The sequence below is a fragment of the Tiliqua scincoides genome, chromosome 2 (assembly GCF_035046505.1).
Source record: "Tiliqua scincoides isolate rTilSci1 chromosome 2, rTilSci1.hap2, whole genome shotgun sequence".
NCBI classification, from domain to species: Eukaryota; Metazoa; Chordata; class Lepidosauria; order Squamata; family Scincidae; genus Tiliqua; species Tiliqua scincoides.
The window spans coordinates 250,624,914-250,638,772 of NC_089822.1; the positions used below are offsets into that span (position 1 = coordinate 250,624,914).

Genomic DNA, 13,859 nt, shown 5'->3' on the forward strand with positions numbered 1-13,859 from the left:
CTCTTGGCCCTGACCAGTCTCCTCCATGAGCAGAAGTAAATGTGCACAGGAACATCCTGGCAAGTACTAAAAATGGCAGTGTTCTGTGCTAAACAATAAAATACCTAGCAGAGGTGGGAGTTTTAGTTATTTTTTTTAATCCACTCCTGGAGGCTCAAGACAATTCCATACTTAATTCTGATGGGATGAAGAGCTATTTCAAGCACAGGGCTAGTTGTGAGCTATTCACCAGAACAGAATGTTCTCCTTCCTTTCAAAGAAGCCAAAAACATTAGCAGTACCAGGATTGTGCTGCTGTCAGGAATGCAAGGGCTGTCTTGTTCTTAGGGGAAGGAACAGCAGCCTCCTTGGGGGGGGGGGAGAAAGGGAGCCTCTGCAGGGCTCCCCAAGCTGTGGAGAACATCAAAATAACAATCATGACCCATTTCCTGTTTCGTTCTACTGGTTTCTCACAACCCGCAATCTGGAGGTGAGGGGAACTCAGCTCCCGTCGCCTCCGGAGGGTCTTCTGAGTTGCGCTTGGCCTTTGCCAGGCTCAGAATGACAATTACATGCCAAAAAATGCTACTTCTGGTTTTTGGCTGTAAACCAGAAGTGACGTTTTTATGCCTTTAAAAGGCATTAGAAGGGCCGGGGAAAAGACATAAAAATGTCATTTCCCGTTTTCGGCCGGAAATACGGTTTTTCAGCCTGTAATCATCGTTCTGAGCCTAGGAGAGGCCATAGGTGGATACGTGCGGCCTCTGGTTTTTTAGCGTCTAGCACACTAGGGCTCAGCACACTCTCCAGAGGTGAGGGAAGCGGAGTTCCCCTCTGGTGGGGGCATGTATGAGGGGCACCACGGACCCTATTTGCAGATACGTGAAACCACTGATACGGAATCCATGGATACTGGGATTATAGTAATCCCAGTAGTATAGCCCACTCTATTATAGTAATGGGTGCTGAACCCCAACTTGGACCATGACTGAGCAAAGCCTACTCAACAGACTCTAGAAAATAATAACAGGGCTATTTGACACATTTTATTTTTTGAAAAACAAGGACAAGCAAGATACTTCATCTACATTTCAAACAAACACTGCAGAAAAAATGCAGGACGTTTTCAAACATCAATGATTAGATGCAAACAAGAGACTCAACTTTTGTTGACTGACTGAGCAGAAATCCAATTTTAACACGTATAAGGTTTCTCTCCTGAGTGGGTTCTCTGGTGGCTAAGAAGACTACCGCTATGAATGAAGGTCATTCCACACTCCTAGCACTCCCCTGTGTGGGTTCTCAGATGGATCTTAAGTACACTACTCTGACTGAAGTTCATTCCACACTCCTGGCAATTAAAGGGTTTCTCCACTGTGTGGGTTCTGTGATGTCTTATAAGACTTCCACTCTGAATGAAGGTCATTCTACACTCCTGGCACTTAAAGGGTTTCTCCCCTGTGTGGGTTCTCTGGTGGCGCTTAAGTACATGACTCCATCTGAAGGTCATTCCACACACCTGGCACATATAGGGTTTCTCCCCTGTGTGGGTTCTCTGGTGGCTAATAAGATTACCACTCTGAATGAAGGTCATTCCACACTCCTGGCACATATAGGGTTTCTCCCCTGTGTGGGTTCTCTGGTGGCTAATAAGATTACCACTCTGACTGAAGGTCATTCCACATTTCTGGCACATATAGGGTTTCTCCCCTGTGTGGGTTCTCTGGTGGCGCTTAAGTACGTGACTCTGATTGAAGGTCATTCCACACTCCAGGCACTTATAGGGTTTTGCCCCTGTGTGGGTTCTCTGGTGGCTAATAAGATTACCACTCTGACTGAAGGTCATTCCACACTCCTGGCACATATAGGGTTTCTCCCCTGTGTGGGTTCTCTGGTGGCTAATAAGATTACCACTCTGACTGAAGGTCATTCCACATTCCTGGCACATATAGGGTTTCTCCCCTGTGTGGGTTCTCTGGTGGCGCTTAAGTATGTGACTCTGATTGAAGGTCATTCCACACTCCAGGCACTTATAGGGTTTTGCCCCTGTGTGGATTCTCTGGTGGCTAATAAGATTATCTCTCCGAATGAAGGTCATTCCACACTCCTGGCACATATAGGGTTTCTCCCCTGTGTGGGTTCTCTGGTGGCTAATAAGATTATCTCTCCGACTGAAGGTCATTCCACACTCCTGGCACGTATAGGGTTTCTCCCCTGTGTGGGTTTGCTGGTGGCTAGTAAGATTACTACTCTGAATGAAGGTCATTCCACACTCCTGGCACTTACAAGGTTTCTCCCTTGTGTGGATTCTCTGATGGATCTTAAGAACACGACTCTGACTGAAGGGCCCTCTGCACTCTTGGCACTTGTAAGACTTCTCTGCTATGTGGGCTCTTTGCTGTGAAGACAGATTCTGCTCCTTCTTTTTTCCAATCTGTTCCCAAACTGATGCTGTTGAAATAAGAAAGGAAAAGCAGTAAGAGACCAAAGGAAGAAACTGCAGCTAGTTGGGGAAGTGTGATGTCCAGGACCTCAGAGCCCTGGAGTCAGGGCAGAGCGGAGTGTCTAAGGGGATCTATAATGCTTGGCCACACGCTTACTAGTTCCCCCTCCTAGCTGGGATTAGGATCCAGACCAGGCAGCAGATGGCTATGAAAACAGAGCCCTCAGCCTTGCATCCTGCCACTACCACCTCATTACTGGTATTAACTGAACCCCTTATCCTGGGGTCTCCCATACAGGCATGTGCCCTGCCCCTTTCCATCCCAAAACCCACCCCCTTCATGCTCCTGTCACCCAGGAAACCAGGAATCCTGCCTTGAGTGAAGCATAACTAATCTCATGACCCACTTGTGGTTCATCTACTGAAAACAGAGTTTGTTCTAAATGTCAGTACTGGTTGATGGGCTGAGGGCATGGGAGGGGTGTAATTGCTCTGACAATTAAAAGTGTGGCCTTCCTCTAGGCCTCTGGGTCCTGAGGCCCAAAGTCATGCTCCTGGCCTGGGTTTTATCAGACAACATTTGACCTGAAGAATCAGTCACCATCTCCTGCAAATACTTCTCAGAGCCTTCCCCAAACTACAATTCCAGGATCCTATAAAGAGAGCTCTCCCAGCAGTACACTGATATAAGACTGCAGTGACATTATTTTCCTCTTTCTGTGGTCTGTACTCCAACCTCTCCCTCAAGGAAAGACATTTTTCATCCCTACATGAGGAAGTTCCAAATTACCCAGATAAATCTGTCCCCCGCTGCTCTCCCATCTGAGCTCTCAATGCCACTTCACTATTGGCGCAGGAATACTTAGGCGGTTTAGGGCCCAGACACAGGGAAAAGCTCCTTCCAAGATACGCCTACTTCCTCCAAAGGGCAGCCAAGTATTTCCAGCTCATTTATATCACCATGCCTTCAGGTTGGGACTCCCCGCCTCATCAAGAGACCCAGATCTGGGCTGCCCAAAAGGAAAGGATATAGGGCCATCAGTCATAGCAGTAGCTATGCCCAGGTCACGCAGCCTGGCTGCCAACTCCTCTTGGCAACAACCAATGGAGCAGAGGTTCCTACCTGAGGCATCTGTCAATTACAGATCCTCCTTACCTACAAAGATCATATTTTCATACGTTTCCATCATGACAGCTTCATACTCGAGCCTTTGGCGTGGACTCAGCAGAGCCCACTCGTCACTGCTGAAATACACAGCTATCTCTGTGAAGGAAATTGGACCCTGAAAGAAAAAGGAGAAATGGCCTATTAGCAACATTGGACCTGCCTAGGTCATGACTGCCATCCAAAGGGAGAATGTATTCCAGTTTCCAAGAAAGGACAAAACATTTCCAAATTTGAAAACACATTTTCAAACACAGTCCCTTTCAACTCTGAATTCCCATGCCAGGTTCAATGAAGATTCTAATGTTCCTGAAAGAGAGGTTCCTTTCCTTCGACTCCAGCTTTCAAACTGACACCACAATCCTATTCGCACAAGCCCAGAGGTGAGCCCCAGCGCTTCCAACAGAGTGTATTCCCAGAGTATATTCCCAGTGTATTCCCCGAACTAAGAACTTGTGCATTGTATAGCTGCTTTCCAACATTCTAATCCCCATCGCTTTTCCCACTTTCAAAAACTTGATGTCATTTTCTGTTGCTCTGGCTGTGGCAGATACTTTTCCAGGTGGGTATCCACCAACTCAAACCCCTGCACAATGTTGCCAGTAGTGGTTTTAAAAACTCATGTCATATGTGCACACAAGAGGGAAAGCAATAGTGTGCAGGGATCTTGTGCTGAAGATAATGGCAAGTCTATGTACTTTAGCAAGAATTACAGTGTACCCCCAGGTATACTGAGAGTGCTTAAGAATCAAAATGCCTTTCTTGGCTTGATTCTGGGCCGCTCCCTCCTTCTTCAGGAGGAGATTTATTTTTATTTTTTAAAGGAAAAGAAGCTGGTGGAGCTGCTGGCTTCTTGCTCTTAAAAATGATTTTAAAATGATAAAAAGGGGGTGGGAGGAGCACAGCTGGTGCCACCCCTCCAAAGGACATTTGCCCCCCTTGCCCCCATTTGGTACACCACTGACTCAAATCCCGCTTGCCTGGCCTTCAAGTCCCTCTGTAAATCCCCCTTACCTGGCCTGCATCAGCAGCAGCCATTTCTGTCCTCAGACAGGGTTTAGTTGGCTTTGATTCTGCTTCTCTGCTGCCTGTCAGGAAGAGAAAAGAGACCTGTATGAGTTTCCTAACCTTGTGTACCTGCTTCATGTATATGCTTTAATTCCTTTCCACAGTGTGATGACTGCAGAGGGTGGTTGGGCAGATTCACAAGGGAAAGCCATGGCTTTTGGTCCTGATGGCTAGAAGCTAACTATCTTCAGATGTAGGCTGCGTTCGAGATGCATTCATTTTTGTTTTCAATGCTAGAAGTGCTAAAGATTTGGTTTTCCCCTCCTTCAAGCACACCAGGCTTCCCTTGGTTTTTCATCTTCTAGCACGCTTGCCAAGCTGGCTATTTTGCTTTCATGCTTGAGGCTAGAGAGCACAGCAGCCTCCATGCCTTTGAGTTCCATGACGGGAAGCCATTTTCTCATCTGCAAATAGAATGGCGATGGAAGCCTGTTAGTAGCTTCACTTCGGGCTGTTTTCTAACTGGTCAACGAGGGCAGCCGGAGCCTTGGCTGGGAGGAGGAGAGCAGTTTTGCCTCCCTGCACTGACACTGGGGGGTCCAGGAATCCCCTGGTATTTGGCTCAGAAGAACAGATGGTTCAATGGGCAGGCGAGGCGAGGCAGGGGGGCTGCAGTCCGTGGGGAGTCAGAACCCCCAGGGGCTGCAGGAGGTCCTGAGCCAGGCGCTGGGGCGGCCAGTCCAGCCAGGCCCCTTCCCAGCTGCAGGAGAGTCCAGGAGGCCCTTCTTTGCAGGGCTCCCAGTGCAGCCACAGAGCCTCCTCCGCCTCTCCCTCTCTCCCCCAGGCAGGAACTGCCACTTGCAGGCCTCGCGGGGCCTCCACACACCTGCTCCCAGGTGGCCCTCACCGGGCTCAGGCCTCCCACTCCCTCCTTCACCAGCCTGTGCAAGGCCTCCCCCTCCAGGGCCTGAGCCCAGAGCACAGCAGGGCCTGCTGGGAAATGGAGTTCTGGCCCCAACAGACCCACCAACCTCACTCTCTCTCTCTCTCTCTCTCTCTCTCTCTCTCTCTCTCTCCTGCACAGACTATCATTCATTCTCCCTGCTCAGCCCATCTGTTCCAAGCCCTTTTCCTTCTCTGGCAAGGGGATCCCGGAGTTTCCTGCAGGCACCAGATTCCTTTCCAGTTTCATCTCTATTTACAGAGGATTTCCCAGGAGAGGCTGGAGAGGTTCTATTCCAGGAAGCCTTTGCTCAGTCCTGGTCCCTTCAGCCCTGTCCTTCCCCTGAGAAGTCTTGGGAGAGGTTCCCAGGAGTGGCAAAGGAGGGGGGGGGGAACATGACCAAGGCTCCCCCCATCCCATATATGGGCCACCTGAGCACTGGGAGAGCAGCAGCTGTTATTTGTCCTCCCCACCCCTCTGGGGGCCTGATGGGCTTTCCTCCTGGGCGTGGGTGCATCAGCACAGCCCTGCTCCATTGGCGTCTGCTGGCAACAAAGACCTTCACCTGTGACTCACTGCCTGCCTGCCTTCTCTCAGTGCAGAACCCAGTAGGCACATGAAGAAAGGATGATCTTGGCCTTTGTTGCAGTGACCCCAGAGCAGGTGGCTGGCCTCCCTCTTCCCTCCAGGTCTCTTTCCCCACAGACCCTGTAAAAGGCTGTCCTGGCTTGCGGATGCAAATGTCACCCCACGTTGGTGCATCCACATTGCCACCTGGGGAGCTGTGTAGAATTGGGCTGTTGGATACATCTGCTTGAGAGATTTACAGGTGCAGCCTATTTATCCACGGAATTTTTTATCTGAGAATTTGTCTGGATGCAAATGGGATGGGGGTACTGAAAGTCACACACACCTTTGTCCTGCGCTGGCATCTCGATCCCTTTCCAGGCAGCCCAAAACACTGCAAAAAGGCTCCGCCTTGACCAGGTAGGGAAATAGCCTTGGCTGAGGTTCCCCTTGCAAGGAACAGTAACATTCCTGGAGCCCCTGAGCCAGCATAGAGGCTGAAGAGGGGAAGGGGGGGGGGAGAAAACCTCTGTAGCCAGAACACGTGCAGCAAGGTGGAGCTCGCTCTTTCCCTCTTGCTTGCTTGCTTGTGCTCTCTCTCACTCACTCACTCACTCACACACAGGGGCAGGTGTGGTAGCAACAGAGGGGATTGCTTTAAAAAACCCAGGAAGTGTTTGCTGAATTTCCCCCCCCCCCCTGAGATGCTGCAGGCTCTCCTGCTCCAGTAAGCAAAGCATGTGATTTAGCCTACAATCCTCCTCAGACTTTCCTGGGAGTAAGCCCCATTGACTACAATGGGGCTTACTTCTGAGTAGAAACACATAGGGCTGGACTCTTAAAAGCTCAGTGGGACAGCTGGCAATGGGGAGGGCTGAGTACGGAGCAGAGGGGATTGATAACATCTGCCTTAGTTTCCTTCCATCCGGAAGTGTCAGGCTGCAGTGTATTTGCATAACTCTATGGAATGTAGCACAACACTTTTTTTTGTTAATCAATCCATTCACGGAATGGAACTAACGCGGATAAATAGGCTGCACCTGTATAACATTTTATACAGGTTAGCAGTCACTGCTTGTTCCAAAAATCCTAGCAATTGTAATCTTGGGAAGATGATTTGAGAGTTATGTTAGAGATTCTGAGCTTCTCCACCCTTGAAATAGCCCTGGAACCAAAGATTTCCCAAAAAGAGGGAATTATTATTTCACATTTTTGGTGCAGATTGGCCACCTTTTCCATTTCTGGCCCCACAATTTAGGAATGTTTGCTGCAGCCACACATCTGGTGGAAAGGACGTGGGGCACCAGGGGGAAACCTGCTTGATTCTGGCTTTGCAAGATGTTTGGTGACATGGTTGACCCTTACATTCTCCAAGGCCTACTTTCCCCTGTGCTTAATAATATTCTCATCCATAGGAGAAGGGTCCCGCAAGAGCAAACCAAGGACCCATCTACAGTAGTTCAGCATCGTGCTTCCCACTGTGGCCAGCAAGTTGCCTTTGCATTATGCTCCAGTCTCAGAAATGTAGCATAGACAGCTCATGTGGATGACCTACATTGATGCTTTAATGGAGGAGACCAGAAGCTCAGAGCAATGACCAGCTTTTCTTTCCGTGCCGACTAATGAGGCCTCAGCCATGTTGGGAAGTCTTTCCAGAACTTTCACCTACTGTTCAGCATTAATGCAGGGACAGGTGGATCAGGTCTGAATCCTCTGTGTCAGAGACCTTGACAGAGGAAGTGATTTGAGCACCATGATTGAGAGTGTGAGCTGAAGACTGAACTCGCTTAAGATCTGGGAACAAACTATGGCAGGAATAAAGAAGATTTTTTTTGTGTGCAGCTGTTCTTGTTTATTCCCCCCCCCCCCATCGTAATATGGACTTCAGGTTACAAGACTGGAAACTTTACTGTCTATACATGTGTGTAGGCATGTCGCTTGAGAGGGCAGCAAGCAAACAAGACGATTCACAGGCACGGCATTGACTGTTGTGGAAACCAGTCACGAGGAATCCACACGGCTGGCATCACTCTAGGAAACCTTGTTGCACATCTCACTATCTGTGCAGCACTTCAGCTGTGCAGTATAGTCGCCAACATTGTGGCTTGTGCCACAGTTTGTAGTACCAGGTCTGGTGCATCCTTCCATACGGTACATCTGAGTTCCTTCTGCAAGGGGGGGGGGAGACAAGAGATGTAGACATTTACTGTTAACATGGGTTGTTTTTGCAGGTGCAGATGACCTATGCTGGGGCTGTCAGTCATGGAGGCAACTCTAGCAAGACAACACAAACACATTTTGTTTCTAATCTGTGTTTACTGAACCCTCCCTTGTATTTGAAATTCTTGTTTCCTAAAACAGCTGCCCAATAGTAAACACGAAGGAAGGGATGGGGGGGGGGAGAGCATTTGGAGGGGAGCCTCCAAGGGTGGCACAACTCAAAATGCTGCCTGATGCCAGCTTGGGTCCTGCACTGCCACTGTACAAAAGAAAAAAAAAATTCTTACCACTCTCCTGAAACATGGAAGTGTGGGAACAGAAGACCTGCACTTCCGGGTTTCAAGGCAGCATGTGAGGAGTGCAGTAAGTTCCGAAATGATCTGCTTCGCTTTTGAATGAGTGCACGGCAAAATCTGCTTTACACTCACTCTAGTACCAAGCCAATCATTCTTGTATTGAGAGAGGGCGGTGGTGATGGTTGGAGGAAGGTAGCTGCAGACTTGGGGTGAAAAGCCCCCCCAAACCACTGCCCTCTTGAACCCCTCGCAATTTGCCGCCGATGCAGCCACTTCTTGTGGTTGCACAGATTGGCCAGCCCTGGGAGGATGGGTGGGGAGGGGGTGAGGTGTTCTGTTTGTCTTGTGCCCAATTATTCTTCCCCACAAATAGGCTGCCCCAGAATGGCTGCCCAGGTTGTCCAGTCTCTAAGAATCAGCTTCAGGCTCCAGCTGACTACTGAAAGCAATTCTGGAGATTTTTACAGGGTCTCTGTTAACTTCCAGCTTGGGGGCAAAAAAAATCCAGAAGAGATTCAATAGGAGTTGGCATCTGTACCCCCCAGACTTGTCCCCCCCTCCCCACATCAAGGCTGCCACCAGTTTCAGAACACATAAGAGAGAAAAGCAAAACCCAACCTGGAGTCATTTGCAACAGTACAATAAAGACAGGATTGCCTCTTGAGTGCTTTCACAATGCTTTTTTCTCACTGCAGGACTAGAGGGAAAAAGGCTTCAGGGCAGGATAGATGTGTGAGTGCCATTCAAGCAGCACTGAATCCACACATCTTCTTTGTGGATTCCACAAAGAAGATGTGTGGATTCACAAATCCACACATCTTCTTCCTTTCAGGTGGCCTTCGGGATTGCTTGATTTTATCATCTGATGCTCTCATTTGGCTTTTCACCTGCTGTAATTTACAAACTGGATCTGCATAAGCAGAAGATTGAAGAAGAGCTGTCAGATGGTGGTAGACTGGGATGTGCCACCACACTGCAAGTGGGAAATGATGCTTTTGAATATTCTGCTATTTAAAAATTTGTTTAAATCTCCCTGTAAGTAGAAAACTAGCACAGCAGGAAGATAGGTTTACTACAACCCTTCTCACTGGTGTACTAGTTTTCTACTTTCAGGGACATTCATATAGTAGAACAGGGGTCTCCAAACCCTGGCCCGGGGGCCAGATGCAGCCCACAGCAAGCCTCTATCCGGCCCGCGGCCAACCTCTTGTCCCCTGAAAGCCTCTGGCCCACTCAACTGAACACAACCATAACTGTGCTCTGATTGTGTTTGGAGGGTGTTCTGAGGGTCAGAAAGGTTACATGAATGAGCCCATTCATTCATTTAGTCACTCATCTAGGTTCTATCTCTAATTTATTTATTTAAATTTTATATTTAAATTTTTTTCTGGTCCTCAACACCATGCCAGATGTTTGATGCGGCCCCGTGGCCAAAATGTTTGGACCCCTGTAGTAGAAGAACATTATGGTAGCTCCTCTCTACGATCTGAAATAGTGCAGTCCATTCTACTACCCTTGCTTTCTATCTTATCATTCTCCCACAATGCCAGCTCCCAACCAATGGGAACTGAGCAAGAAGGATGTCAGCACAACAGCAAAAAACTGGCTGCCTCATCATCACTTACGATAGGAGAAAAGGATGGTGAGGCACGACTGTCCTCTGTCAAGATCAGCGGTACACGTCTGTTCTCCCGTGATGCATCCAGAGTTAGAGAAGTTCATAAGGCAGGAATTGCAGCGGACAGTCTCTGAAGCAGGACAAAATATGAGTGAGGCTGATTCAGAACACCTCCCACCTGGATTTAATTTGGGACTTGGGTTCACCTGCTGAAATTGATGGACAGGAGTTTTAGGGTAGGCTATAAAGAACTTCTGCCCACAGTCTATAAAAAACTTAAAAAGAAATCACCACCACAAGATGTGGTGATGACCTTTTGCTCAGATGGCTTAAAAAAGAATTGGAGAAATTATTCTAAGCCAGTGTTTCCCAGGCTGTGGGTAGGGACCCTCCAGAGGGTGATGACCTGATTGTTGGTGGGTCATGAAACTGAAACCAACAAGCTGATAGCTGAGGAAGAAAGGAAATATATTGAGCCCTATGGAAAGTGAAACTGAGCTGCACGTACGTGTTTACTCATGAGTAGGCAAACATGCCTCTGCAACCATACAGGCCGAGAGGAACCCAACACCAGCTGAATGGTCCCAATCCAATGAATGTCGGTCCCAAAAAACACTTGAGAAGAAAGTCCTCCCCCTCCAAGCTGACAAGGAAAATGCATTGAACTCTGTGGAAAGTGAAACTGAGCCAGAGGTGCACATTGACATGTGAGTAGGCAACAGTGCCTCAGCCCTTATCGAAGGCCAGGCAAAGGGGAACACAAGGCCACCAGAATGGTCCAATCCAATGAATGTGGAGTTCAACAAATGCACCAGAAGGGGGCCTCCCCCCACCCCTCTTAGTAAAAAATATAAAAAACAGAAGCTTGAGTGGCTGGTAAAGTGAAACTTTTTTTTGTTTAGTCTCATAAAGCTAGGTGGATCCCAACTGCTGTTTTAAAAAGTGGGTCCTGGTACTTAAACATTTGGGCACCACTGATCTAAGCTACTCAACACACAGAGAACCTCCTTGTTAGATAGCTATAATTTTGAATATGGAGGTTCTCCCAGTGCAAGGTACTGGGGATAAGCACTGAGAAAGGGGCTGTAGCTTGATTTGGAATTCTGTACCAGATGGTCATATCAATTTCCATACTGCTGAGTGAGACCATCTAGTTTAGGATTGTCTACACAGGTTGGCAGCTGCTCTCTAGCACGTCAGCCGGGAGATCTTACCAGCCTTATCCAGAGAGGTGAGGAACTGAACTGAAAAGTTTCCTGCATGGAAAATGTCTGTCCTGTGAATGAGTGAGTCTTGAAACTTGTGCTCAGATCTGACATGGCAGTATCTGGAAAGCAATTTTCTAAACTGAAATTGTGGCCCCCAAATTGACAGTGAAATGTTTGGAAGCCCCAGCAGGCAGGTCACAGGACTCAAAAGCCTTGGGCATTTGCTTTGGCACGGGAGAGACGCGATATAATCAATTTTTTTCAAATAAATAAAATAAATTGAAGGGCTTCATGTTGGGCATCAATGCCTTGTAGGCACACAGTCTATAAAATTGTGAGGATACACAATCGTGAGGATGAATGGCAAAAACAGATATGACAAAGCCCCATAAAATGGGCCGTTTGGATTTGTTTTGAAAGGACTTACCAGCCAGAGTGCAAGGAGAGCAGATCAAGCAGAACAGAGCGCAAAAGGCAAAAAGCAGAGCCTGAGCCATATCCCCAGTTGCCAATTCCTGCTCTGCTGAAATGTGCCCACAAATGCAACTGGACAAAGTCAGCAGTGGAAGACAGACTTTTGCAAAAGCACAGCCTGTAGGTGTGGGTGGATCAAAGGAGAGACTGATCAAATGAGAGGCCGATCATTGGCAAAGTTGGGAAGTACATAAGAACATAAGAACAGCCCCACTGGATCAGGCCATAGGCCCATCTAGTCCAGCTTCCTGTATCTCACAGCGGCCCACCAAAAGTAGACGCATTCTTCTAGAAACGGATACCTTGCTTGCATCCTCTGGGCACAGCAGTAGCCAGATCATCCTGGTTCCCATGATAGCCATGTTTTTCTGCATCAGGCAAACCAACTTCTGCAGTCAGTGTACATGTCATGCAGCCTTATGCATACATAAGAGCTCTGCTGGATCAGGCCAAAGGCCCATCTAGTCCAGCTTCTTGTATCTCATGGTGGCCCTGCATGTGCTTCAGGGAGCACAAAAGGCAGCAAGACACACATGCGCTGGGTTTGTTGGAAGAGTGTTGTGTAGTTTTATAAGGGAGCAGATGCAGGAATGACTGCAGTGAGTGGGCAGAGAGGTGGGTGGCAGGCACTCCCTGCTAATCTGTTCCATTAAGTGGCGGCCTCAGGTGGTCTCACAGAGGGGCCTGCCTGTAACTGGGGCAGGTTAAAAAGAAATATCTTGCTGGTTCTGAAATAACTGCCTGGCCTAACAGTATATTTCTGAGCACAATCCAGCATGCTGCTGGAAGACCTGAGAAGGCTTTGACTTGTGATGTCCATCCCTGGGGCGGGGCCCGGGGGCGGAGCCTCAGATGTGATGTCAGCAGCGATGGAGACCCTGCTGGGAGGGCGATGCACACCAGGAACAGTCAAGAATGGTCTGCAAGCCCCATTTAATGGCGTTAGCGCCTTTGCAGTCATTGAGGCGCCTGTTTGCAGCACGGGACCCCTGGCCTGTTAGCAGCCACGAAGTCCAAGCTGCCAGGCACCCACTTGCTTCCCGAGTTCCTGTGACTTCACAAGTCTCTGCCGATTAAGTTCAACACCACCGGTGCCGGGTGGTCCCTGCTCCTCGTGGGTCTGGTGCGGGGAATGGAGGTAACCGGGCCCGCTGCGATGCTGGCCCCAGGTCTGTGCCCCTGTGCGCAAGGCACTCTGGAAGCCCTTCTCCTGGGGTTGCTGTAGGTTCCCCCAGCTATTGGGAGTCAGTTTGGATGCCCTTCTGGTGTCCCCGGGAGATGGTAGGGTGAAGGCTCTTTCCCCTCTCCTGTTGGCTTCAGAAGGGGTGGAGGCCCCCCTCTCTGTCCCCGCAATGCTGGGGCTGGCGAGATGCCAAGCCCGCCCAGAGGGTTCCCCCGCTATTAGCCAGGGGCTGGGCTGCTCCCTGGCTCGTCCTTGGGTCCCCTCCTGCCTGGCCAGGGAGCTTCGGGAGGCGCCACCTCCCTCCTTGCCAGCGGGGCTCCTTATGAGCCCGGCATCTGTCCCGCCACGACGCGCCTCTGCCCGCTGTCCCGGGCCTCCCCGCCCTGCCGGTTGCTCCAGCTGCAGCCTGCCCCCGTGGGCTCCGGGTCCCTCCTCCTCCCAGCCATGTCATCCCTGGCCGTTCTCGCGGCGGGAGGGGTCCCGGGGCGACAGTACTGAATCATCTTCCCACTTTGAACGGGGGTGCACAGCTTGGCAGTTCCCCTGGACTCCCAGGTCTCTCTGGAGAACCAGGTGGCAGCAGTGGCGAGAAGCGCGTTCACCCAGCTTAGGCTGGGGCGCTCACTGCGACCATACTTGAGCTGCCTGGGCCGGGTTATGGTGAACCATATGGGGCTCCCTGGGGCATTTGGTGGGCCACTGTGATACACAGGAAGCTGGACTAGATGGGCCTATGGCCTGATCCAGTGGGGCCG

At 49.6% G+C, this 13,859-nt stretch overlaps 1 protein-coding gene across 1 annotated transcript; it reads right to left on the minus strand.

Annotated features, from left to right (window-relative positions):
- Window positions 1-1,258: 1,258 nt before the first annotated feature.
- LOC136639035 (zinc finger protein ZFP2-like) lies at window positions 1,259-13,607 on the minus strand. The gene is made up of 4 exons (XM_066613063.1): window positions 13,449-13,607; window positions 12,955-13,140; window positions 3,579-3,705; window positions 1,259-2,430 (listed from the first exon to the last, which is right to left on the minus strand). The coding sequence occupies exons 1-4, from the start codon at window positions 13,605-13,607 to the stop codon at window positions 1,259-1,261; spliced, it is 1,644 nt and encodes a 547-aa protein (XP_066469160.1).
- Window positions 13,608-13,859: the final 252 nt, after the last annotated feature.